Genomic DNA, 27,807 nt, shown 5'->3' with positions numbered 1-27,807 from the left:
TTTTAACAAGGCTATTTCAAATTAACTTTCAGGTTTGTGTGAATTATTCACACCTGTTTCTGATAGGTACCGGTACATTTATTCATTTATTTGAAGGGTTTGATTTAATTGCAGGTCCCGTCCTTAATATCTTTAAAGAAGTTGTCTCGTGTTAGTTTTGCTGGTGTGGATAGCTTGGATGATGTACAGAATCACACATACAATGAGCTGTTTGTCTCTGGTGGATTTATGGTGTCAGATGAAACAGTCCTGAATCCAGAATGTATTACTGTTGGTAAGTTGGTGTGCTACAGTTTAATGTTCACTGCCAATTCTGATCAGTTTTATGTTGAACAGGCTTGCTATTGTCTGATTGTTAATTAATCTAATTTAATCTAATCACGCTAAACCTAATTTTAAATTGGGAAATAAAGAATTATGCTGTCTTCTAAAGGCTTCAGCCTACCAGTGAAAATGTCAAAAGGAAGTTTCAAAATGAATGTTTGTGGTTCACTCCCTCACTCTGCCTCCCCTCACGGTCCCCAGCTTTGACATGGCTTGAGAATGTGAATCCTCTTTGCACTAACAGTTTCACGTTTAACATGTTTCTCTGGCAATCTCAAATATCTTGCTTTAGTTCCAGAAGTATTGTTGTACTTGTCTAACAATATAACATTTTTCTCCCTCTCAGAAAAACTACAGATATTTCTAACATTTCTTGAAGATTTGAGCACTCCTGAAAGCAAGTGGGTCTGGAAGGTTCACTGCAAAATATACAAAAAGTTGAAGGAGCTGGCACGGTCAGTGTGTGTGTGTGTGTGTCGCTTGGACAATAATAAATGAACTATAATCTATTGCAAATCCCATAGTTAAATATTAATTAAATTTGACTCTTATTCCAACGGTCATATGCACCATTGAAAATTGTTATGTAGGACGTCCGTGGCGGCTATGAAGGAGTAAGTCACACATTTGGTGGCTCCCACTCAGGTCCCCCGATTTTTAAATTTTTTTTTATCGGACTTGATTTTAAAAATTGATGACGAGGCAATTGTGAACTGAATTCCCACATCAGTGCATGGAGAGGAGGACTAGGAGCACTCGCAAAGGCAGAAACAGGACAGAGAAGGCTTGGGCTGAAGTAGCACCGGGAGGAAGCATGGCAGAGGACCGGTCCTCTGGCTTGTCGACCCAGTGGTCAACGGAGCAATTTTTAAAAAATAATTTTTATTGAAATTTTTTACAGAAAATATAACAACAATGAAAAGCAACAATAAAACACCATAAGAACGGTAACACCCCCAAGACCGTATCGACGCATGTATCACACCCCCCACCCCCCCAAACCCAGTAAAAAAACAAGAGCACTTAAAAATAAATTAAATTAAAATTAAATAAGCAAACGTAGTCAACATCCCCCCCCCCCCCCCCCCCCCCCCCCCCCCCCCCCGGGTTGCTGCTGCTGCTGACCCAGTACCCTATCGCTGAGCCAGAAAGTCGAGGAAAGGTTGCCACCGCCTAAAGAACCCTTGTACCGATCCTCTCAGGGCAAATTTGACCTTCACCAGCTTGATAAATCCCGCCATGTCATTGATCCAGGTCTCCACGCTTGGGGGTCTCTCATCCTTCCACTGTAGCAAGATCCTCCGCCGGGCTACTAGGGACGCAAAGGCCAGCACTCCGGCCGCTTTCGCTCCTGCACTCCCAGCTCCACCCCAACCCCTAAAATCGCGAGTCCCCAGCCTGGCTTGACCCTGGATCCTACCACCTCGACACCAGAACTCCTCCAGTGCCGGGCATGCCCAGAACATATGGGCATGGTTCGCTGGACTCCCCGAACACCTGACACACCTGTCTTCGCCCCCAAAGAACCTACTCATCCTAGACCTGGACATGTGGGCCCGGTGCAGCACCTTGAATTGGATGAGGCTAAGCCACACACATGAGGAGGAAGAGTTAACCCTCTCCAGGGCATCAGCCCATGTCCCATCTTCGATCTGTTCCCCTAGTTCTCCCTCCCACTTAGCCTTTAGCTCCTCTACTGACGCCTCTTCCACCTCCTGCATTCCCTTGTAGATATCAGATCTTTCCATCCCCGACCGAGACCCCCAAAAGCACCCTGTCACTCACCCCCCTCGCTGGAAGCAAAGGGAATCCCTCCACCTGCCGCCTAGCAAACGCCTTTACCTGCAGATACCTGAACATGTTCCCCAAGGGGAACCCAAATTTCTCCTCCATCTCCCCCAGGCTCGCAAACCTCCCATCAATGAACAGGTCCCTCAGCTGTCTGATGCCCGCTCTGTGCCAACCCTGGAACCCCCCCATCAATGTTCCCCGGGACGAACCGATGGTTCCCCCTTAACGAAGCCTCAATCAAGCCCTCCACTTCCACCCTGTGTCGCCTCCACTGCCCCCAAATCTTGAGGGTAGCCGCCACCACCGGACTCGTGGTATACCTCGTAGGAGGGAGCGGCCACGGCGCTGTTACCAGGGCCCCCAGGCTTGTGCCTCCACAGGACGCCATCTCCAACCGTTTCCATGCTGCCCCCTCCCCCTCCCCCTCCATCACCCACTTGCGCACCATCGACACATTGGCCGCCCAGTAATACCCCGAGAGATTGGGTAACGCCAGCCCCCCACCATCTCTACCCAAGAAGACCCTCTTCACCCTCGGGGTCCCATGCCCCCAAACAAAGCTCATGATGCTGCTAGTCACCCTCCTAAAAAAGGCCCTAGGGATAAAGATGGGCAAACACTGAAAAAGGAACAAGAACCTCGGGAGAACCGTTATTTTGGCGGACTGCACTCTACCCGCCAGCGATAGCGGCACCATGTCCCACCTTTTGAATTCCTCCTCCATCTGCTGCACAAGCCTGGTAAAATTAAGCTTATGGAGAGTACCCCATCTCCTAACCACCTGCACCCCTAGGTATCTAAAACTCTTCACTGCCCTCTTAAATGGGAGCCTCCCAATCCCCCCTCCTGATCACCCGGGTGTACTACAAATACCTCACTCTTGCCCAGATTTAACTTGTAGCCCGAGAAGCTCCCAAACTCAGCCAACAGCTCCATCACCCCCGGCATTCCCCCCTCTGGGTCCGCCACATACAACAGCAGGTCATCCGCATACAGCGATACCCTATGTTCTTCCCCACCCCGCACCAGGCCCCTCCACCTCCCCAACTCCCTCAGCGCCAAAGTCAAAGGTTCTATCGCCAGTGCAAAAAGCCAAGGGGACAGGGGGCACCCCTGCCTGGTCCCACGGTAGAGCCTGAAGTACTCCGATCTCCTTCCATTGGTAACTACACTCTCCATCGGGGCCTCGTAGAGCAACCTCACCCATTTGATGAACCCCTCGCCGAATCAGAATCGCTCCAGCACCTCCCACAGGTACCCCCACTCAACTATCAAACGCCTTCTCTGCATCCAGCGCCACCACTATCTCCGCCTCCCCCTCCACCGCCGGCATCATAATAACATTTAACAGTCTACGCACATTCGTGTTAAGCTGTCTTCCCTTGACAAATCCTGTCTGATCCTCGTGTATCACCCCTGGCACACAGTCCTCTATCCTGGTGGCCAGGATCTTCGCCAGCAACTTAGCATCAACATTGAGGAGCGAGATTCGCCTGTGTGATCCACACTGCAAGGGGTCCTTATCCCGCTTCAGGATCAGAGAGATCAGCGCCTGTGACGTCGTCGGGGGCAAAGCCCCCCCTCCCATGCCTCATTGAAGGCTCGCACCAACAGGGGGCCCACCAGATCGGCATAGATGGTGGGCTACTCGCCTTCTCCCCATACTCGTATACCACGCCTTGCGCCCTCCTCCACTGTCTCCCCGCCTTTCTGGTGGTCAGCAAGTCGAACTTGGCCTGCAAACTACACCGTTCCCCCAGCAACCCCTCCTCCGGGGCCTCCGCGTACCTCCTATCCACGTCTAGGAGCTCCCGCATCAGTCTCCCCCTCTCCCTCCCTCCTCTCCCTCCTTTCCCTATGGGCCCGGATGGAAATCAGCTCCCCCCCAGATCACTGCTTTCAGAGCCTCCCAGACCATCCCCACCCGGACCTCCCCCGTGTCGTTGGTCTCAAGATACCCCTCAATACTTCCCCGGACCCTCCTACACACCTCCTCAGCCAGCATCCCCACATCCAGGCGCCAGAGCGGGCGCTGGTCCCGCGCCTCCCCCATCTCCAGATCGACCCAGTGCGGAGCATGGTCAGAAATTGCTATGGCCGAATACTCGGCATCCTGCACCTTCGGGATCAATCCCCTGCTCAGGACGAAAAAACTATTCGGGAGTAAACCCTATGTACATGGGAGAAAAAAGAATACTCCCGTGCCCTCGGCCTCCCAAACCTCCAGGGATCCACCCCTCCCATCTGGTCCATAAACCCCCTCAGCACCTTGGCCGCTGCCGGCCTCCTACCCGTCCTTGAACTGGACGGGGGATCTAGCACCGTGTTAAAGTCTCCCCCAGTGATCAGGCTCCCTGCCTCCAGGTCCGGAATGCGGCCCAACATGCGCCTCATAAAGCCAGCATCATCCCAATTCGGGGCATACACATTAACCAGCACCACCTTCTCTCCCTGCAGCCTACCCTTCACCATAATATATCTGCCCTCCTTGTCCGCCACCACTTCAAGACGCCTCGAACGCCACCCTCTTCCCCACCAGAATCGCCACCCCCCCCCCCCCCCCCCCCCCCCCCGGTTCTTTGCGTCTAATCCTGAGTGGAAAACCTGTCCCACCCACCCCTTCCTCAGACGAACCTCGTCCGCCACCTTCAAGTGGGTCTCCTGGAGCATAGCCACGTCCGCCTTAAGCCCCTTCAAATGAGAAAATACCCTAGCCCTCTTAACCGGCCCATTCAGCCCCCTCACATTCCAGGTGATCAGCCGGATCAGAGGGCACCCTCCCCCGCCGACTAGCCATAGCTCATCGACTGCTCGCCCCAGGCCAGCACACCCTGCCCGACCCGTCCCCCATGACGATACCGCCTCCCCTCTACCCCCCCGGCCCACACCAGCTCTCTCCTGGCCCTTCCAGCAGCAACCCGGTATTCCCCCACCCACCCCCCGGCTAGGACCCCTCCTAGCCACGACGCACCCTCCATGGTACTTCCGTGAGTCAGCTGACTTCTGCTGACCCCGGCAACACCCGCCAAACCCGGCCCCTCCCGACAGGGGGTCATCCCCCCTCCTCCCACACCTCCTTGGCACCGCTTCAGCGCAGGAAAAAACCAGTAGAGGCCACGCCCGCACCTCCAGTTCTGCCCCCCCTGCCCCACAGCGCCGGAAACCAGAGGAAAGCCCGCGCTTTCACACTGCCCCACCCCACCCTTCTGACGCAGCTCCCCAAATTCCAGCTCCACCCCATCCCCCAGCCCCGTACAGAAGAGAAAATAAAAAACAAACCCCCAACATTCCCCACATAACCCAAAACCATACCCAACAGACTCCCCCGGAAACAGAGCAAAAACCAGCATAGAAAACACATGTCAAAATTACAAAAACAGCAACAGCAAAAACAACAACAACCGTAGTGCACCGGACCCCGCAGCCCCCAGACCCTAGTTCGTGTCCAGTTTCTCTGCCTGTCCAAAGGCCCACGCCTCCTCCGGGGACTCGAAGTAGTGGTGCCGGTCCTTATATGTCACCCACAGACGCGCAGGCTGCAGCATTCCAAATTTGACCTGCTTGGCATGCAGCACCGCCTTCGTCCGGTTAAACCCGGCCCGCCGCTTAGCCATCTCTGCACTCCAGTCTTGGTAGATTCGCACTACCGAATTCTCCCACTTGCTGCTCCTCTCTTTCTTGGCCCAGCACAGCACACACTCCCGGTCACTGAATCGATGGAACCGCACCAGCACTGCCCGCGGGGGTTCATTCGTCTTGGGCCTCCTGGCCAGCACTCTGTGGGCTCCCTCAAGCTCTAGGAGCAAATGGAAAGACCCCGCTCCCATCAACGAGCTCAGCATCGTGGTCACATAAGACGGAAGATCCGACCCGTCCGCCAGGCCCAGGATCCTCAAATTCTTTTGCCTCGTGCGAAAGTCCAGCCCCTCCAAGCGGTCTTGCCACTTTTTGTAAAGTGCCTCGTGCAACTCCACCTTCCCCATGAGGACCACGGCCGCCTCCTCTCGCTCAGCGGCCTGCCGCTGCAACTCCTGAATGGCCACCCCCTGGGCTGTCTGGGTCTCCAGCAGCTTGTTGGTAGTCTCATTCAGGGAGTCCAGCAACTCAGCCTTCAGCTCTGCAAAACAGCGCAGAAGAGCAGCTTGCTGCTACTGCGCCCACTTTTGCCAGTCCTTGGGTGCTCCGCCGGCCGCCATTTTGTCCTCCATCCCCCGCTTTTCCTGGGGAGCTGCTGCAGCCTTTTCCTTTGCCCCACTCCAGGTACGCACCATAAATTTCAGGGAATGTTCCTCCAAACACCTTCCCCCACCGGGAATCGTCGAAACAGCGCCGTTTGGGGCCCTAAAATAGGCCCGAAAGTCCTTTAATAGCGGGAGCTGCCGAATGTGCGGCTTAGCTCCGCATCACCGCAACCGGAAGTGTCTCAACGGAGCAATTGATGCAAGTTATCCAGGAGGGCTTCGCCAAGCAGAAGCAGGACTGCTTGGACTCGATTAAAGAGCCAATTTCGCAGCTGGAACTTAGATTGGATGCCCAAGATCGGGCGATCCAGAAAGTAGAGAAGGCACTGGCTGACCAGGAAGAACATCAAACAGCGGTGGAGTTGGAGGTGGGGATGCTGAGAGACCAGGAGAAAAGGCTCCTGGAGAAGGTGGAGGACCTAGAGAATAGCTCCCGTTGGCAGAGCTTGAGGATCGTTGGGCTCCCGGAGGAATCCGAAGGAGCGGACGCTGGGACATACATAGCGGCCATGTTCGAGAAGCTGCTGGGGGATGGGGCATTCCCCGACCTTTGGAGGTGGACAGGGCTCACAGAGTACTTGCGAGGAAGACGCGAATGGGAGACACCCCGAGGGCAATGGTGGTGAGATTACACCGATATCTGGATAAGGAGCGCGTTTTACAGTGGGCCAAGCAGACACGGAGCTGCAAATGGGACAACAGAATCCTGCGGATCTATCAAGACCGGAGTGCGGAGGTGGCCAGGAGAAGAACGGGGTTTAACCAGATCAGGTCAACCCTTTTCAAGAAAAAGGTGAAGTTGGGGCTGTTGTATCAGGCCCGCCTCTGGGTCACACACGAGCAACATTTCTATATTGAGTTGCCTGAGGAAGCGCTGGACTTTGTGAAAAGGAAAGGACTGGTGTCGGACTGAGAACTTTGAATTTTGCTGTAGTGGTTATGTTTTTCAAAGAAAAGTTTCTTTTTTCTTGCTTTTTCGGACGTTATTTGTTACGCCTGCTGTATGGATATGGGGCCAGCTGCAGAGCGGAGTGAGGTACAGTTTGCATTTGCACTGTTGGGGAATGGAGGTGTGTTTGTTCAGATGCTGGATCTTTCGCTTGATTTTTTTTTTGTTCAACTTGGGTTTTTAAAAAATCTGTCAGACAATTGTGTTGGGATTGTTTTTCATTTGAATATGTGTGTACGGGTGGGGAGGGAACAATAGGTGGGAGATTGTCTGGCTCCAGGGGCGAGGGCCGCCAAGCTAGCTGGGCGGGCTAGCTCACGGAAGCATAGTAGGGGTGAGCAGATGTTAGGCTTATCAAAGGGGTTGATTTTGTGCTGGCGAGGGAGGGACTTTGCTGAGGGACAGTGAGGAGGTCAGGGGAAGAGGCTGCTTGGGGGCGGGCCTGTGGATGGGTGGGGTATGGGCTGGCAACTGGCCCAAGAGAGGGGCTCGCTGATCGGCGAAGGCCCCCCAACTAGACTGATCACCTGGAATGTAAGAGGGCTCAATGGGCCGGCCAAGAGGGCACGTGTGTTCGCGCATTTGAGAGGACTGAAGGCGGATGTGGTAATGCTGCAGGAGACGCACCTTAAGAGTAGCTGACCAGATTAGGTTAAGGAAAGGTTGGGTTGGACAGGTTTTTTACTTGAGGCTGGACTCGGAAGACCAGAGGGGTCACCATCTGATCATTAAGCAAGTGGTGTTTGAGGCGGGAAGAATAGTTTCTGATGTGGGAGGCTGGTACATTATGGTTAGTGGGAAATTGGAGGAGTGCAGGTGGTACTAGTAAATGTATACGCGCCAAACTGGGACGATGTGGAGTTTATAAATGAGAATACTGGGGAAAATACTGGACCTGCATTTGCATAAACTGGTCATGGGAGGGTCTTCAATACAGTGTTTGGCCCTGGTCTAGACCGGTCAAGCTCAAAAATAGGCAATGTGCCAGCAATGGCTAAGGAGCTAAAAGGCTTCATGGAGCAGATGGAGGGGGGGGGGACCCATGGAGATTTGGGCAGCCAAGAGTAAAGGAGTTCTCCTCCTACTCACACGTGCATAAAGTGTACTCCCGGATCGATTTTGTTTTTCTTTCCCGAGAGCAGGGCTCTACTGACGGGGGTGGTGGACACTGGGTACTCAGCGATCACAATCTCAGACCATGCCCCGCAATGGGTTGACCTACAGGTTAGTAAAGACAGTAATCAGCACCCGCACTGGAGGTTAGACGTGGGGCTTTTAGCGGACAAGAAGGTGTGCGGGCGGTTGAGGAAATGTATCCAGAATTACCTGGAGGTCAATGACACGGGGGAAATTTCCGGTGGTCTGGGAGGCATTGAAGGCAGTGGTTAGAGGGGAGCTGATCTCGATACGGGCCCACAGGGAGAAGGTAGACAGGACAGAGACGGACCGACTGGTAAAGGATATCCTACAGGTCGACAGGAGATATGCGGAGATCCCAGAGGCAGGGCTTTTAAGGGAACGGTGGAGGCTACAGGCGGAGTTTGGCTTGTTAACCACAGGGAGGGCGGTAAAGCAGCTGAGAAAGGCGAGGGAGGCTATTTATCAGCATGGAGAGAAGGCCAGCAGAATGCCTGCACAGCAGCTTAGAAAGAGGGAGGCAGCCAGGGAGATGAGGAAAGTACAGGATGGAGATGGGAACCTGGTGGGAGACTCAGCAGGGGTGAATAAGGCGCTTAAGTTTAATAATAGGCTGTATGGGTCAGAACCCCCACCGGGGCCAGAGGGGATGAGGCACTTCCTAGGGGGGCTCATTTCCCGAATGTGGGCAGGGAGCTGGTAGAAGGGCTGGGGGCCCCGAACGAGATCAAAGAGATAGCGGAGGGGCTGAAGGTCATGCAGTCGGGTAAAGCCCCGGGGCCCCGGATGGATACCCAGCGGAGTTCTATAAAAGGTTTGCTGGGATATTGAGGCCGTTGTTGATGAGGACATTCATTGAGGCAAGGGAGAGAGGGGTGCTTCCCCCGACGATGTCACAGCCACGATCTCGCTGATTCTGAAGCGGGATAAGGATCCGGAGCTGTGCGAGTCCTACAGGCCGATATCCCTATCGAATGTGGACGCCAAACTGTTGGCCAAAATGTTGTGTCCTCGGATTGAAGACTGTTCCGGACGTGATTGGGGAGGACCAGACTGGGTTCATTAAGGGAAGGCAGTTGGTGTCCAATGTAAGGTTGCTAAATGCGATCATGATGCCCCCAGAAGGTAGGACGGTGGAGGTAGTGGTTGTAATGGACGCAGAGAAGGCTATTGACCAAGTAGAATGGGAATATCTGTGGTAGGTACTGGGATGGTTCGGATTTGAGCGGGGCTTTATTGACTGCGTCAGGTTGCTGTATCAGGCTCTTGTGGCGAGCGCACGGACGAATAGGTCGACATTGGACTATTTTAGGCTCCTCCGGGGACGAGACAGGGGTGTCTCCCCACTGTTGTTTGTGCTGACTATAGAGCCGCTGGCATTTGCGCTGAGAGCATCAAGGGGCTGGAAGAGGTTGGTCCGTGGGGGGGGGCAGAGATGGTGGTGGATCAGAGTCTCACTTTACACAGGTGACCTGCTCCTGTATGTATCGGACCCAGTGGAGGGGATGGAAGGAATCATGAGGATTCTGGGGGAATTTGGCCAGTTTTCGGGGTACAAACTAAATATGGGGAAAAGTGAGATGTTTGCGATCCAGGCAAGGGACAGGAGAGACGACGGGGCACTGCCGTTTAGAGTGGTAGGGGAACGTTTTAGGTATCTAGGCATCCAAATGGCGCGGGAATGGGAACGGTTGCACAAAATTGATCTGGCCCATCTGGTGGATCAAATGAAGGACGATTTTTGGAGGTGGGACATGCTCCCGTTGTCACTCGCTGGGAGGGTCCAGATGGCAAAAATGACGGTCCTTCCGAGATTCCTGTTTGTGTTCCAGTGTCTTCCCATCTTTATTCCACTGACCTTTTTAAACAGGTTAACAAAGTTATCACAGGCTTTGTATGGGCGGGCAAGAACCCGCGAGTAAAAAAAGTGCTGATTGAGCGTAGCCGGGGAGAGGGCGGGCTGACACTGCCAAACTTCAGTAACTATTATTGGGCAGTGAATATAGCCATGATCAGGAAGTGGGTGGTGGGGGAAGGGTTGTCATGGCAGCGCATGGAGGCGGCCTTGTGAAAGGGCACCAGTTTGGGGGCGTTGATAACGGCGCCTCTGCCGTTCCCGCCGGCACGGTACGCCTCCAGCCCCATGGTGGTGGCAGCCCTGAGAGTCTGGAGGAAGCATGTGGGAGCGGAGGGAGCATCGGTCTGGTCTCCAATCTAATAATCAACAGTTTACCCTGGGAAGGATGGACAGGTGGTTTCAGAGATGGCAGAAGGCAGGAATTGAGAGGATATGGGGATATGTTTATAGAAGGGAGCTTTCCTAGCTTGAGGGAGCTGGAGGAGAAATTTGGATTGGTATGGGGAAACAGATTTGGGTACCTGCAGGTGCGGGGACTTCCTACGTAGACAGGTCTCGACCTTCCCGCTCCTACCACCAAGGGAGATTCAGGGTAGGGTAGTTTCCAGAGTGTGGGTGGGAGAAGCGAAGGTCTCCGACATCTATAAGGAGCTCATGGGGTCAGAGGACATGCAGACTGAGCAGCTGAAGCGCAAGTGGGAGGAGGAGTTGGGAGGAGAGATAGAGGATGGTCTCTGGGCAGCGGCGTTGAGTAGAGTCCACGGGTCCACAACATGTGCCAGGCTCAGCCTGATACAGTTCAAGTCGTTCAGTGGGCTCACGTGACAGTGTAGCAGGCTCTTTGGTGTAGAAGATAGGTGTGCAAGGTGTGCGGGGGGCCCAGCGAACCATATCCACATGTTTTGGACATGCCCAAAGCTCTGGATTCTGGCAGGGGTTTGCAGACGTCATGTCCACGGTTTTTAAAACAAGGGTGGCACCGAGTCCGGAGGTGGCGATTTTCGGGGTGTCGGAAGATCCGGGATCCAGGAGGAGAAAGAGGCGGACGTTCTGGCATTTGCTTCCCTGGTGGCCTGGAGGCGGATATTATTAGCTTGGAGGGACTTAAAGCCCCGAATGAGTATTCCTGGCTATCTGACATGGCTAGCTTTCTCTGTTTGGAGAAAATCAAGTTCGCCTTGAGAGGGTTCACCTGGAGGTGGCCTGGAGAAGTTCGTCGACTTCTTTGCAGAAAATTAAACGTCAGCAGAAGAGGGGGTTAGTTTAGTTTAGAGTAGGGGGGTTAATAAAGGTGGCACCTGTAAGGGAGGAAACAGGCTTTTTGCACTATGAAACGAAAATGAATGAAAATCGCTTATTGTCACAAGTAGACTTCAAATGAAGTTACTGTGAAAAGCCCCTAGTCGCCACATTCCGGCATCTGTTCGGGGAGGCTGATTATGTTTATAGACTTATGTATGTTGTTTATTTTGTCGTCGTCGTAAAACCAAAAATACCTCAATAAAATGTTTATTGAAAAAGAAAGAAAATTGTTATTTAAATGTTTCTTGTAGGTATTCCCATATTCCCCCATGGTGACCCATCTGGGCCAATTCTTTCCTTCCACTTTGAACAAGTTATCCTACCTCTATCTTTAAAAAAAATATTTTTGTGTTTTGCATTTATTTGTAACAACATTGCCAGGAAAAGGGGAAAAAATAAACAGATATGAATGTACAGGAAACATACATACAGATGCGAGGCATGTTAACATTGGGCTCTCTGTAGTTGGTTACCACAACCGTACTGTTTAACTATCTACCTGTTGCCCCATGATATTACAACATACCAGGGATGTGTTTGAGGCCACCAAGGTGTACCATATTGTTTGCTGTGCCGTATCCCTGGGATTTTCTTTCCCTCGGTACCCATTGGTTCCTCTGCCCTACTTACCTTGTACTCTGATAATGTCATCCCCCAGCCTTCTTGGTTGCTAGTCACAAACAAGTGAGTAAATTGCTTTTGCATGTTGTGAAAGCCTTCCTCCGATCATAGGAATTAGGAGCTAGGTGCAGATGTAGGAAATTCATCCCTTTGAGCCTACCCCACCATTCAATCAGATCATGGCTGATCTCTTCCTGGTTTCAAATCCATCCCCCAGCTGTTCCCCATATCCCTTTATCCCACTTTTTGATCAGAAACATATCTAGCTTCTTCTTGAAACCATTTAATGACTCCCGATTCCACTGCACTATGATTGCACCAACCTCTGCGAGTAATTCCTCATCATTTCGGTTCTAAACCTACCACTTCTCAACCAGTATCTGACCTCTCGTTCTAGGGAACATTTGGTTTTTATCAATCCCTTTTAGTATTTTATATACCTCGTTCAGATTCCCCCCTCATTCTTCTAAACTCCAGTAGGTAGAAGCCAAAACTGACTGATCTCTCCTCGTACGCCAACCTTTTCATCCCCGGAATCAATCTGGTGAACCTCTGAACTGCCTGCAATGCCACCACATCCTTCTTCAAATAAGACGACCAAAACTGAACATAACATTCCAGATGTGGTCTCGTCAATACCCTATGCAATTGTGACATCTTCTCTAATGGCAAATTTGATCTTTTCCAATTTGAGGCATTCTGCTCGGTCGGACATCCAGTCTGGAGCCTTGGGTGGTGATCTCAAGCTCAGCATGGGGCTCTGGCGGGCGATTGGGGAGGCAAAGGCTAGGGTGTTTTCCCCTCTCCCTGTAATGGGCGCTGGCTGTTCTCGATACCCTGAAGACTGCCACTAGTGAGCATGGCTCCACGCTCACCCCTACAACCTTGGACGGCCTCGAGAAAGGCGATCCAGCACTCGACAAGTCTGGGACATGGCCAGAACATGTGGTTGTGCATGGCCAGGCCTCCCTGGTACTGTTAACATTTGTCTTTCACCTCCAAGAAGAACCCACAAATTGTGTTCTGGTCAAGTGTGCCCTGTGCAACCACCTTTAGGTTTGTTAGGCTCAGCCCTGCGCACGAGGGGGTGGAGTTCACCCTGTGCAGTGCTTCGATCCAGAGGCCTTCCCTCTCTCTGTGCCCAGCTCCTCCTCCCATTGTATTGTCCAATGGGGCGCTTACCTCCTCAAGCAGTCATCCATATATGTCATTGCAGCATCCGTCCCCATGTTTGTCTGATTTTGGGGTTAGAAGTCTGTCCTGTAGGGTATGCCCAGGTAGCTGGGGGAATGTTGGGGTTTCCTTGTGGAGGAGGTTCCTTAGCTACATGTATCGGAGCTCGTTCCCTTTCTGGAGCTGGAGCTTGTCCGTTAATTCCCTAGGGTCGCTACTTTGCCATCTACGTATGGGTCCCCTACCGTCTGTATCCCTTCATCCTGCCTCTACCTTTTAAAGGAAGCATCCATTGTTACAGCAGTGAATTTATGGTTTTTACAGATGGGGGCCATAGTGGACATTGCATATCGCACCCAGATTGAAGTGGTGCCCGAGTTGATTCCACATGTTCAGCGTGGCCACACCATCGCTCGGCTTCTTGACTACTTGTTTGGGGAAAATGGGAGTAAGGCCGTGGCAAGTGCTCGGAGGGATGTCCCTGTACAAGAGGTCTCCTCCACTCTCACCCATTCCAGCTCTTTCATCTACCCCCGTATCCTTTCTGCATTAGCTGGCCACTGATAGAATAGGAGGTTCGGAAGGGCCAGGCCCCCCCACGTTCCTCCTCCTTTGAAGATTGGTGTTATGGATCCTGAGCCCCCCCCCCCCCCCCAACTCCCACCACCACTCCACACACACAAATGCCATTGTTAATTTGTCTACTTTGGTGAAGAAGGCCTTGGGGGTAAAGATCGGGAGGGATCTGAATAAGAAGAGGAATCTTGCAGTACATTCATTTTGATTGTCTGCACTCTCCCCAGCTGGGAGAGTGGGAGCGAATCTCATCTCCGCAGGTCACTCTTTTACCTCCTCGACCAGACTTGATAGGTTCCACATATGGATTAGTGTCCAGTCATGGGCTGTCTGGATCCCCAGGTGTCGAAATTAGGTTTAGACCAACGGCAGTTTCCCCAGCTCTGATTCTCATCATCCCCCACCCGGTGAGCATTAATTTCATCAACTGCTCCATTGTTGGGTGGGCTAGCATTTGCTTTGGTGATCCTGGTTCACCAGTGTAAAATTGAACCTCGGTTCTTGTGTTCTTTTGTTGGATCCCTTCCAAGCCTGTGAGGCATACACAACCTACCAACCTGCAACTACTAGTTAGATATCATTTTTAAAAATTACTTTTATCAGAGTTACAGAGCCAGGGCTCAGTGTGTGGACAGGGGTGAACCCCTAATCCAGCTCCTTGCCTGCTCCAAAAAACAATTCAAATTCAAATTGAATCCAATTCATGGTCCCCACAAGAGAGACATACCAGATCTGAGCCAAAAGGCAGAGCAGATACTACGCTTGATCTTAGCCATATGGGCCGAGAAGTGATTACTAGTCAGATATCTTAAACATCATGACTACCCACCACTATTTCCAACTACCTCCAAACCTAACGGACACTTTGAAACAGGAAAATACTTTTTTACGAATGCATTAAAATGAACAAGTGCTGCTGATCGGGGAAAAAAAATGTAAAGTCAGTAGAGGAAATTTTAAAAACATCAAAATAGAAATTGTATGAAAGCAAATGTATCTTCTGTTCAATGGTTGAGATTCACTACAGTGTTAAAATATTCCATATAAGATAGAATACGCAATATAAGATGATGTAATATATAACCAGGCAAAATAGAGTACAAAACTGCTATGTAAATAAACACCTTATTTCTTTGCCAATTAACATGTAATTGTTACTATTGAGGGAAATGATTGACATGACATCTTGTCTGAAATGGCGCTGAATTATCGGTATAAACTAAAAAATTATCAAGCATCAAATGGGATTGGAGATTAAAGAAATGTTTTTATCCTTGTGGATGTATAGAATACAACACTGAAACTGGACGTTTTCAATGGTGCACATGGAGGTACTATTGTCAAGAGTCTGCTGGCAATTTAAATACAATGTCCTGCATAGTTCACTTGTTAGGGTAACCTGATACAGAGTGTTCAGACTATGGTGATAATTATATAGCTTTCCCTACTATGTATTGTGAATGATGGAACTATTTTTGTTTACACATTACAGAACAAATACAGCAGCCTTCAATATTCTATCACTTGTGAATAAGTATCAGAAGTGCAATTTAGTGGAAGTTTTGTCTTACCATGATTGTGACTCCAGATCACGGAACACTATTGAAATAGACTGTTTAGTCAAACTTCAAGCTCAGACAATACAGCACAGACATGCAGTGTTCCTGACTGGTGAGCATTGAATTCCAGCTATAAATGTTTATCTTTTGTGCATATAGACTGTTTATTAATCAAGTTTGGTGTTATTTTTTTCAGAGAAAAACATGGAGCCTCTTTCCAATTACTCAGAGTGTGGAGTGGTGGTGGCCTGCATTGATGATCTTGTAAAAAACTTCAAAAACCTTATTGGCTACCATAGTTCAAGCATGGAAGATAAACAGCTGTTAGGATTAGGATCTCAAGATGTAGGATCTCAAGATGGCTTGCAAGGCAAGTGAAATGTACTGGAACATCTATTTTAATACTACAGCAAATTGAATGAAATCTCACAAGGTTAATGCTCCAATCTGTATTCTTCTAAGCTACATAAATGGCCTGAATTTAAATTGCTTAAGACAAAAGTAAGAAAAATAGACACGATGCAGGAAAAAGATTTACAATAGCTGTGAAAATGAACAACAGTTAGTGCATTTTGGAGTAAAAAGTGAGACAAAAAACAAAGAATTACAGCACAGGAACAGACCTTCGGCCCTCCAAGCCTGCAACGGCCATGCTGCTTGAACTAAAATCCCCATGCCTTCCGGGGACCATATCCCTCCATTCCCATCCTATTCATGTATTTGTCAAGGCGCCCCTTAAAAGTCACTATCTGCTTCCACTATCGCCACCAGCAGCGAGTTTAAAAAAAAAAACACAAAAAAAAACTTGCCTCATACATCTCCTTCAAACTCTGTCACTCGCACTGTAAACCTACGCTCCCTAGTAATGGACTCTTCCATCCTAGAAAAAGCTTCTGACTATCCACTCTGTCCATGCTCCTCATAAGCCTGTAGACTTCTGTCAGGTAACCTCTAAACCTCCGACGCTCCAGTGAGAACAAACCAACCTCTTTCTCCAACCTCTCCTCAGAGCTAATGTCCTCCATACCAGGCAACATCTTGGTAAATCTTTTCTGTACCCTCTCCAAAGCCTCCACATCCTGGTAAGTAGTATAAACTAAATTCCATCAGTTATTTTGGAAAATACCTCAGAATATTCTCAATGAATTACACAGAAAATCACTTTGAAAGCTATTTGCACTTACTGTGTTCAGCTTTAATCAGCATATAACAAAACTTCTTTAATTAGAATGGGGAAAAAGAAAGACGCATGAGAAAGTTTGGAAAAGATGAGTTTTAATATCCTGGATACAGTTAATCTCAAACATTGCATCATACTGTCTATAAATAGAGCATTTTTCTGAAAAACCAGTCCGAACAGAATGAAACTGCCAAAGCTTAAAAATTGCCTGAAAAGTTTTTACCCCTTTTGGTTTAAATAAAAAACAATGTTATTTGCTTCCTAATTGAGGAGTTTTCAACCTCATCAGGCAACAGCTAAATCAACTAATAAGATTGCTGAAAGAGTCTTGAGATTGTTTGGAACAGTCTGACTGAAAGTCTTGATTGTTTGTAAACTGCCAAATTGCCATCACAATCGATAGGTCAAGTAAGTTTGTGTTCCCATAATTAATAGCTCTGTAAACTCAGGTCAATTTCTGTAGGTGTGGAACTTGTACCAATTACTTGCATTCCACTTTTAGAACCCAAAGCAATATATCCATAGAGAGTGGCAGGATGCAGTTACACAAGAAAGTTTAGTACCTAGCTCAGTTAGGTTCTAGTGACATTGGCATATCCTATTAAAATGGAAGTTTCCTGATGAGTTGCCATTCTATTTTAAAGAGGTACTGGTTTAATTCTGAATGATTTGACATGTTTTCATTAGTAATTTCTACTGGCTAGGTACATTTTCTTCTAAGTCATTGGAATTGACAGAAGTGGAAAATGTTGATGCAGAAAACTTGGGAAGGAGTGAAGGAATCAATGAAGAGGAGGATATGTCATTAGACTCTGAAGATAATTCACCACAGATAGAAATCTGTAGTGAGAAATCTGAAGATCTGAATGTTGCTAATAGCTCACAAACTGAGGTACAGGGAGCAAAAGGAACACTGAGCGATCCAGAGGAGTCCTTGCAGCAGGCAACAGGTGATGTTCAGATCACCCCATCAATGGATGTAACTTCTGAACTGACTTCAAACAATGTTCCTGCTTCCACTTTGCAATTGGTCAAAAGAGATAAAGATTCAGAAGGAGTAGAAAGATTTACATACAGCAGTAGTCCATTCTACTCTCATTCACATATAGAATCCGACTATAGGAACTTTAATGTAATTACTCATCAGAGTTTCTTAACAAGTGGAATTGGACAGTCATTCATTCCTCTGAACCAGAATAGTCAAGGTACTAGTAGTTATTTTTCATCTGGATACAATCAAAACTTACCATACAAAAATTCCTGGAATGCTGGTAGTGCACCAAGCCTGACTTACCAGCAGAAGCATCAAAAGCAACATCAGCAGCAGTACCACTAAATTCCAACTTTTACTGTTTTTCCATGGAGAACTTGTGAAGGTGCTGACATTAGAAATGTACCTAGTCCACGTTTCCGGACACAAGTGTATTTCTGGGTTTGTTCCTCATCCTTTGTTTGGTGCTGAAAGGACTTCATTGGCTAACACATGGCATACCCTGTACATGTTGATTATATTGACTTCTGTTGTTTGAGATGGAAACTGTGGAATTTGTTACTTTTAATTTATGTTGTAATTACTACAGTTTCCCCTTGCAGTTTGCTCCTTAAATGATTTCAGACTATTGCTTTGAGCGGTTTTTTTTTGTTTCTGAACCACATTTTTGCTTTTATTTTAAAAGTCAATAATTTTCTTACCTATTAAATTCAGATCTGGCAGCCAGAATTATGCAAAGATCGGAATCTTGGCGACAACTACCATGTTGTAACTTTGCCAATTATACATTTAATTTTTTAAAGAGAAACTGAGTAAACTTCAGTAAAATTGTACCGTAAGCACTTCTTTGAAGCATGTTACACTGATGTACAATCAGTTTGTGTGTAAACTTTAAGTATAATGGTTATTGGCTGTTTAATCGATTTTATGTTGGCAGCCTTATCTATGTTGAAAAAATCCAAAATGTATCTAGATTGACCTTTTTGGTTGAAAAGATATTTTTAATTTTTCAGAAAAATGCCACAAAAATACTTCTGACTTGCAGTTAATCTTTTGATAGATTTAATTTATTTTGTACAAATGTTTCATGACCATTGTTTTTTTTAATTCAAGTTGTGTGGTTGCTGTCTGGTAATAGTGTTTTATTTAATGGCCTTACAGCAGTACGCAGAACTGCTTGTTAACACAACATATTCATATACCTCATTTTCAAGTGTAGAGCCTATTTTGCCACTTGTTTAATTGAGCATTAAATAAAACACTTGCATACACAAATATCCTGAAGTAATTTGTATGTGTGTAAATATATATGTGTATATATATAGAGAGATTAAAACTGTTTTTCTTACACTGTTGTATATTAAAAAAACCTGTCAAACTAGTGTTTTTTGAAACTCTAATTATTAATAATCGCTTATTGTCACAAGTGGGCTTCAATGAAGTTACTGTGAAAAGCCCCTAGTCACCACATTCTGGCACCTGTTTGGGGAGGCTGGTACGGGAATTGAACCCGCGCTCCTGGCTTTGTTCTGCATTACAAGGCAGCTGTGTAACCCACTGGAATTCGAAATGTCACTTTTCCCACCAAGGCATATGTGCACCACAAATCTTCAAGTACTGTGTAATAGCCTAGAATTCACTGGAAAAGCATTTTGGTCCCAAGACTGTAAAATCATATCGAGAATTCATTGTGTGCCAAGTCGAGAATGATTTGGATTCTGAAGCAATTCAGAAGTAACATCAATTTTATCCTGTGTATTATATGACCATATTCATTCACGTTCGTCATATCAATCTTTTAAAATGTTTCCGTTTCACAAGTTAGTACAAATTGGTTACAGAAACATTGGAATAGTCAGCAAACTATTCTGTTTGACTGAGGGAAGGTGATACAACAGTTTAAGTTGCCTGAGGACATGCCTTGAGGAGCTGCTTCGAAGTCCATAATCATCTTCCTTTGCACCATTTTTCTCTTGAGACTCTGACTTGGATCTCCTTTTTACCATGAACATCCAAGCCCCACCAGGTGAGTCTAAGAGCTCTCAGCACCTTTCAACAGTGGCCACTCCTGCAATTACCGTGACTGTGCTTCTGGAGCTTTGACAAAGGGTCATCTGGACTCAACGTTAGCTCTTTCTCTCCCCATAGATGATGCCAGACCTGCTGAGATTTTCCAGCTTTTTCTCTTTTGGTTTCATGCTTGTGTACATTCTGCATGGATTCCAGCCCATTCTCCCAGTTTCTCCATCACAACTGTTCAGACAATGCTTCTTGTATCTTGTCTTTTTCCCTCAACCTTGGATTCCTCCTTCACTGTGGTTGACGGCCTTCGCACCCCCTCGACCCATGCCCTCTCCTAGAATGATAATAGTATTTCCCTTGGCTTGCCTTCCCTTCCATCCCTTAAGCCCCTATTTAACGTATATATTTTCTTCCTCTTTCAGCATTCGAAAAGGACCGTCCCTCTGCAACTGCAACACCTGCCCTTGCAACTCTTCCCTTGCCATTTAAGGTCTCCTAAGCACTCAAGTGAAAGTGATTACTTGTGCTTTCAAATTAATATACAGTATTTGCCATTCATGTTGTGGCCTTCTCCAATTGGGGGGGGCGGGGCAAATGTAGACTCCCTTCATACTGCAAGCATGACAGTGAGCATCCTGTTTCCTGTCATTTCAGTTCTATTCTCACTGACTTCAAGTCTTGGCCTGCTACAGTTTTTCAGTGAAGCTGAACACACTGCTGAGGAATAGCACCTCATCTTTTATTCTTGTTCAGCAATCTTTGATCATAACCTCTACTTTTGTAGATTTTTTTTGCTCCCATTGTTTTATTTTGGATGGTTGTTAGCTAGCTAGTTTCACATCATCTAGACACCTTTTTGTTTTGTGTCTCATGCCCACTTTGGCCATTCTGTTCTGCCATTTTGCACAGAGCACCCCCCAACTTCTGTTTTTATAGGTGTTGCTTTATGCCATCTATGCTCCTCCCACTTTTAACAATGTAGCAATAATTGGCTGAGTGGATTGTGTGTTGAGCACACCAGATTAATCTTGCACGTTACAGGCACATGCAACAATAGTTTAGGGGCTAATTAGCTCTGGTGCACAATTCTTCACTACACAATGGTAGTCTGTGCACTGTCATGCAAGGTCATGAGTTGATTGACCAGCAGTGATGATGGTACAGGGTCATGAGGAAAGAAAGAATACTAATTGTGTAGCATTTTCACATCTCAGTTTTACAGCCTCTTGTAATTTTGAAATGTCAATTAGGAAATGTGGAAACCAACTTTGGTATTGTAAGCTCCCATCAACAACATTCTGCTAATTAATTTATTTTTGTGCAATGTTAGAGGTAAAATATATACATTCAAAAATTTTATTGATTTTCACTGTGATAAACATAATTAAACAAAGAAACATGACATTAACAAATCCAAATGATCAGTTACAACATCCATGCCATTAACTATATCCATGCTACCCATAAAGGAGTAACTTACTAGTTGCCATGGCAGCATCAATGTTTTTTACCCCCCACTCTGTACCTTTAATCCAATGTTTTTCAAACTTGTTTTTTGCCTGGGACCCATTTTTACCAACTGGCCACCCTTTGGGACCCACGCTGCCTGAACTTCATGACCCACCATTTTTACTAATCTTCAATGTGACAGGGGAGCCTGCTTGGTCCTCACGATCTCACTTGCTTTGTCATTCAATGTTTCTACTAAGGATTTCAGCTGATAATTTAAGTTCTCTCTGCCTCCTTTGAAGAAGAAAAACAAGAGATTTACCCTCAAACGTTGTGCTTGGTCTTTAATTACATTAAAGTTTTGAGAATTTTAAACTCTCACGTGCCAGTACATGAGCTTTCCATCCTGATTTGCATACCTCAAAAATCTAATTTATTGCTTTGTTTGAGATCCCTGCTTCATGATATGTTGTTCACCCTGGGAGCTCACATCATCACAGCTGGAAGCAACAACGTGGAGGAATCATGCACCCAGAGCATCGGGCATCAGTGTATGGTACATGTGACCTCTCTGCGCCGCTTCTGGAGACAATACACCCGTTGATTTTTTTTTAAAGAATCTGCTGCTGGGGCAGCATGTTGACATCAGAAGCTAGTGCTGCCTCGCTGGGCTCAGGGCCTGAACACTGTGGAGGGGAGACATGTGCGGGATGGCTGGCATTCCACCAATTCGGACAGCCAGTCTGCAGCCCTGGGTGGCACTGATCTCCAGCTGAACAGGAGTCTCCAGCAGGCGATCTGGGAGGCAAAGTCTATGGACTTCTGCCCCTCTCCCTGTAAAGGACTAAGACTGCCACCAGCAGGCATGGCTCCCCACACACCCATGGATAAACAGGTGATCCAGCACCTGACCAGTTTGGGACAGGCCCAGAACATGTGGGTGTGGTTGGCTGGGCCTCACTGGCACCGTCCTCCATCTCCAGAAAGAACCAGCTTATGCGTGTTATGGTCAAGTGCACCTTGTGCATGACTTTAGCTGCATTAGGCTCAGTCCTCTGCATGAGGAGGTGGAGTTCATCCCTATGCAATGCTTTGATCATGAGCCTTTTCCTTAACTCCATGCCCAGCTCCTCCTCCCACCTTTCCTGTGCCTCCTTGTGGAGGAATTTCCTTAGATGCATGTATCGGTGCTCATTCCCTTTCAGGAACTGGAGCTTTTCTGTTAGGGTCACTACTCTGCCGTTTCCGTCTGGAACCTGAGCTGGTTTCAGGTCCTTAGCGTGGCCACCACCACTATTTGGCTGGGGAAACTGGGAGTGTGGCTTTGGCAAGTTCTCGGAGGGATGCCCCCCATGCAGCAGGTCTCCATTTGCACCCATTCAGACTCCAGCTCTTTCACCCTTGCCCTTTCTGCATTTGCCGCCCAGTGGTAGAATAAGAGTTTTGCAGAGCCACGCCTCTCAAAATTCTCTCCCAACGCTTTTACGGATCTTTTGTTTTTTTTCCACACACACACAAATGCCATAGTCAATTTGTTTACCTTGGTGAAGGCAGTCTTGAGGATAAAGATTGGGAGGGATCTGAATGGAAGAGGAATCTTGCAGTACACTCACTTTGATTTTCTGTGCGAGTCCTACCCCTGTAGGTCTCTTTACCTCTTCCACTACGCTTGACAGGTTCCATTTACGGTTGCATGTCCGGTCGTGGGCTGTCTGGATCCCCAGATAGCGGAACTTGGCAGCATCCCCAGCTGATTCTTCCCTACTTCCCATTCTCTGTGTCGAGGGAGATGATCTCTTCTGGTGTCTCCTTCCCGGGTTGGGAAAAATCAAGGAAAAAACCTTGATTTTTCTTGGGTCTTGTAGTGAGATTTGCATGTCTGACTAAAAAAGTAGGATTGTTCATTTGTCATTTTAGGCTGAACAGCTGACTCTTGCAGTCATGTGCTTATTCTCTAAGAGGTGGGAGGGCTGAAGACTTGGTTCTTGCCTCTTTGATCTATTTAGCTGTAACTTTTATCATGCAACAACCTCACTTGGTTAATACTTTATTCGAAAGCCCGCTTTGTATTCCTAATACCCCTTTCTACAATCTCATTGTTGCCCTCCTGCATTGATTCCACAGAAGGGCTATATGCTTTTTGCGAATTTTCAACAAAAATTGGCCTCGTCTGCTGGAAACCATAATTTTAAAAAAGAAAATCAAAATATCAGGAATAAAACCCAACTAGTCTGGATATTGTGGTTTCTGCTAGCTTCAAGATAGGCCATTAACTCTATGAAGCCTGATCAGCAATTCAATGAGATCATAGTAATCTTTGTGACCTTACTCCATATGACAATCAGAATTTTATCAATTCCAGATTTAAAATGATCATTCATCTAGCAAAATTTGCAGAAGAGTTCTAAATTTTAATTAATCCTTTGTGTGAAAAAGTTTTCTAATTTTGCTCCCAATCACCCTTCAAACTAAAAAATATCAATGAAATCACTTCTAAATTCCAAAAGTCATCTCTCTTTGTACTTTAATCCTTGGAAGCCAGGCATTGTTTTAGTAAATCAATGCTGCACTCCCTCCCAGGCCAATTAAAAAGTGTAATGCCCAGAACCCCAGACAGTAATCCAGTTTTGGCTTCCATTTCCATTGCTAACAATGCTGCCCTTGTGTTCAAATTTGGATAAGTGGCTTTCTAGCCCATTATCAATCTTGATTGGATATGTTTATTGTCACGTGTACCAAGGTACAGTGAAAAATATTGTTCTGCGTGTAGCTCAGACAGATCATTCTGTACATGAAAAGAAAATACATAGGGCAAACAAAATATACACAATATAAATACATAGACACAGGCATTGGTATATCAATACAGGAGTGTAGTACTACTCAGCAGAGAAGATGTGTGAAGAGATCAGATCAGCCATCAGTCCATTAGATTGTTTAGGAGTCTAGTAACAGCAGGAAATAAGCTGTTTTTAAACCTGTTCGTGCCTGTTCTCAGACTTTTGTATCTCCTGCCCGATGGAAGAGTGAGTAAGCCAGGCAGTGGGAGGCGTAGACAGAGTCAGTGGATGGGACACGGGTTTGTGTGATGGACAGGGTGGTGTTCAATGCTCTCTGTAATTTCTTACGGTCTTGGGGTGAGCAGTTGCCATACCAGGCTGTGATGCAGCCAGATAGGATGCTTTATATGGTGCACTTGTCAATGTGGACATGCTAAATTTCCTTTTTTTCCTGAGGAAATATAGGCTGTTGTGCTTTCTTGGTCGTAGCGTTGATGTGGGTGGACCAGGACAGATTTTTGGTCTTAATTCTATTGAGTCTCCACTGCCGCTTATCTCTCGTTGTACCCGCTCAACACTGAAGTGATTTCATTTTTAAACCACCAAGGCCATTGCTCATATCATTTCCCCTATATTTCCCTATTGACCTTCTGACCTAGTATATTTAGTGCCTGGCCATTTGGATCTATGTCTCAGGAATGGCCATTGTGCCTCATAACCCAACTTGAATTTGCACCTGTAATTCATTTGTTGTAGTCTATTGTCCTAAACTGTCCTTCAGCTTTAATGTTTAACGCACCTATTTCTTCCTTCTCTTTTGTACAAACATCTTTTAGTTATTTTTAAAACTTGTATTGCTTAAGGCATAATTTATTATATTTGAACTGTTATACTACCTTGCGGCACGGTAGCACAGTGGTTAACAATGTTGCTTCACAGCTCCAGGGACCCAGGTTTGAATACTGGCTTGGGACACTGTGTGGAGTCTGCATGTTCTCCCCGTTTCTGCGTGGGTTTCCTCCGGGTGCTCCGGTTTCCTCCCACAGTCCAAAGATGTGCAGGTTAGGTGGATTGGCCATGCTAAATTGCCCTTTGTGTCCAAAAAGATTAGGTGGGGTTACAGGGACAGGGTGGAGGTGTGGACTTGAATAGGGTGCTCTTTCCAAGGGCTTGTGCAGACTTGATGGGCTGAATGGCCTCCTTCTGCACTGTAAACTCTATGATTTGTTCATCAGAGTCCTCCCTTTAATTTACTTCGATGTTGGACTGGGGTGAGCACAGTAAGAAGTCTTGCAACACCAGGTTAAAGTCCAACATGTTTGTTTCAAACACTAGCTTTCGGAGCACTGCACCTTCCTCAGGTGAATGAAGAGGTTTCCTTGAAGAAAATGCTAAATAAATCTATTATACAGGAGCCTTAAAAAGAATGAGTTTTAAAGATCATTGAGTGGTACAATTTATTTCAATCAAACAAAAACAAAACTTTTACATAAATAAAACATTTAATTGAAGTTCCCCTATAAATATAACCTTTTTAAAAACTAGTTATCAACATACATTTAATGGTTGTACCTTAAACCTGAAAACACCAGGTAGTTAAATTGAAGCTTAATGATTGTTTAGTGTTTGTGAAATATGTATCTACCATTTTTATGTTCACCCAGCCCTTCAAGCCTTTCATGTCAGGGATGAACTTTACTAATGCTACTGTGTAATTGGCTACTGGGAATCTGTCCCTAAATGATTTGGTTGTTTATTTTCTCACTCACTGTAAATGCTAACTTTTACCTTAATAGTTCAAATCCACTTTCAAGATACACATTATTTCCCAGTGGCAAAATAATGTTTGATCAATACCTATACCAAAGAAAGGAAGCATTTGGTATTTCACAAAGTTACAAAAAAAGCTTTGAGGGAATAAAATTTCCCATGGAATCCAGTCTTTTTTCAATACAAGGCTCATTCGAATAACATTGAAGAAGCATGATAATTAATACAAGAGCCCCAGCAGTTCAAGAAAGCAGAGTCGGGCAATACGTCCTTCCAGCATTGCTCACATCCTCACAAAAACAACAAAATATTTGGGAGTAATCTTATTAGCAGTTCCCTTCAGCCCTTCCCACTGCTCAAATAGGAAAAACATAACCCAAGGGTAACTGGAAGCTGCAGCTCTCTTAAAATATCATCAAGTAATGAAGCAGCCGTTGTCATTTGAAGCAGTAAATGATGTACCACGAGGCTGCTGAACTTCTTGTTCGGCCTGCAGGTATTTGGTAATGGCCAACACTGTTCTTATGGAAATTACTATCAGTGGAGTACTTTGGGGTATCCTGAGACACTCGATAAGGTGCTTTGTAAATGCAAGTTTCTTTGTGTAGTTTTACCCAAGACTTCACAACTTTCTACATAGCACTCAAGTGTGCAACTTGACCATGGAAACATCTTTGAGAAAGTGTTATCTATAAAGTTTAAATAGCAATATAAAAGAAAACCGAAAATAGCAGCCTACAATAATTTCCAATAGGCTACGTTACCTAATTCTATCAAAGTGCTTTATCTACTTTATCCATAAATACAAACTTGATTAGTTGGAGGATTTTTTTTTTGCAGCTTTGAGGTGGACGGTGAGGAGAAGTGGAAGCCCTCCTAACTGATCATAAATGTTGAGAAGGTACTGAATATTGTTCGCTTTGATGTACAGGATTGGATGTTAAACCAGTTTCCAACTCCCTTTGTTTCTGCATTAGACCCTAAAAAACAAAGCAGAATATTTATTTCAGGCAAATGTGGTTTTTGTTTATTAATATTTGAAATGAAAATTTTTCATTGCAATGTTTGTACCCTTTCATCTTTACATTCACACTATGGCCTCCAAATAAAAATTTAGGATCCATACCTCTTTAGCATTCTTAAAATCAACACATAATGCTCCTTAATTATTGACTGCCAAAACCGCAACGTCAGAAAATGTACCTTTCAAAACACATTTCATTAGCAGTTTATATCTACTAATACCGTTAATACACTTGGTCCTTTCACTCAATTCACTTACCTTCTTGATCAAGACTGCCACTATCTCATTCAGCCATAATCCTAGCCAAAATTAACCAACCTTTTCATTAGTTTTTCAAAAACATGCACAATTTTATATTTTGCTAGAATTTTACTTTCATCCCCCAAGTTTGCCTATTATTGTATGTATTATATTGTATAATTTATCTTCCAGTACTTTGTGGGTGTCACCAAATGACATAGTAAATCAAAAGAATAATCAAGTACCAATGGTTTTAGCACAAAAACATAGTAGCAGCACATATTTTAAAAGAACCAGTTTAAAGTTGTTTTATAATTTCAGCATTGACTTCTAGTTCAGGCTATTTTGTTTCATGGAGCTCCAACAGCTTACTTTTGGCTATATGAAAATGAAATGAAAATCGCTTATTGTCACGAGTAGGCTTCAATGAAGTTACTGCGAAAAGCCCCTAGTCGCCACATTCCAGCGCCTGTTCGGGGAGGCTGTTACGGGAATCGAACCGTGCTGCTGGCCTGCCTTGGTCTGCTTTCAAAGCCAGCGATTTAGCCCAGTGTGCTAAACAGGATCTGAGATGGACTTGCTTAGAACCGTGCCCTGAACGAAGGTTGGGAGAGAGTTGCAATTTGGAGGGTGGAAGTGGGAGACTATTATAACCTATCCGGATCCTATTAGCTGGGCCAATTGGTTACCCTGTGCTGGGGAATATGAACTTCTCCGGTGTGGGGGGGGGGGGGGGGGGGGGGGGGGCGGCGACCACAATCACTGGTATTTGCAACTGTATAAATAGAGCTGGCCAGTTTGGTACCATCTACAGAAGGAA

At 46.4% G+C, this 27,807-nt stretch overlaps 2 protein-coding genes and 1 non-coding gene across 10 annotated transcripts in view; 1 reads left to right on the top strand and 2 right to left on the bottom strand.

Moving 5' to 3' along the window:
- The window catches only part of tasora (transcription activation suppressor a), a 111,795-nt gene extending 92,711 nt beyond the window's left edge, over positions 1 to 19,084 (top strand). For 2 of the 4 annotated variants that reach the window (XM_038812813.1, XM_038812812.1), the window contains exons 19-23: positions 115 to 274; positions 671 to 779; positions 15,465 to 15,643; positions 15,728 to 15,901; positions 17,416 to 19,084. In XM_038812813.1, coding sequence (XP_038668741.1) covers positions 115 to 274; positions 671 to 779; positions 15,465 to 15,643; positions 15,728 to 15,901; positions 17,416 to 18,047 — 1,254 coding nt within the window. In that variant the 3' untranslated portion in view covers positions 18,048 to 19,084. Of the gene's footprint in view, positions 1 to 114; positions 275 to 670; positions 780 to 15,464; positions 15,644 to 15,727; positions 15,965 to 17,415 lie in introns of all 4 variants that reach the window. The other 2 variants (XR_005462433.1, XM_038812814.1) reach the window with 2 other exon arrangements.
- On the bottom strand, positions 14,573 to 14,765 carry LOC119974045. The gene has a single exon (XR_005462439.1). It is a non-coding gene; the product is annotated as a U2 spliceosomal RNA (small nuclear RNA).
- Positions 19,085 to 25,393: 6,309 nt separating the features above from the next.
- The window catches only part of ccdc66 (coiled-coil domain containing 66), a 117,572-nt gene continuing 115,158 nt past the window's right edge, over positions 25,394 to 27,807 (bottom strand). For all 5 annotated transcript variants that reach the window (XM_038812806.1, XM_038812807.1, XM_038812808.1 and 2 more), the window contains one exon: positions 25,394 to 26,703. In XM_038812806.1, coding sequence (XP_038668734.1) covers positions 26,608 to 26,703 — 96 coding nt within the window. In that variant the 3' untranslated portion in view covers positions 25,394 to 26,607. The remainder of the gene's footprint in view (positions 26,704 to 27,807) is intronic.

Source organism: Scyliorhinus canicula, chromosome 11, assembly GCF_902713615.1.
Source record: "Scyliorhinus canicula chromosome 11, sScyCan1.1, whole genome shotgun sequence".
Lineage (NCBI taxonomy): Eukaryota > Metazoa > Chordata > Chondrichthyes > Carcharhiniformes > Scyliorhinidae > Scyliorhinus > Scyliorhinus canicula.
Note: the sequence above shows the minus strand (reverse complement) of the source record. Positions and strands in the feature narration are given on the sequence as shown.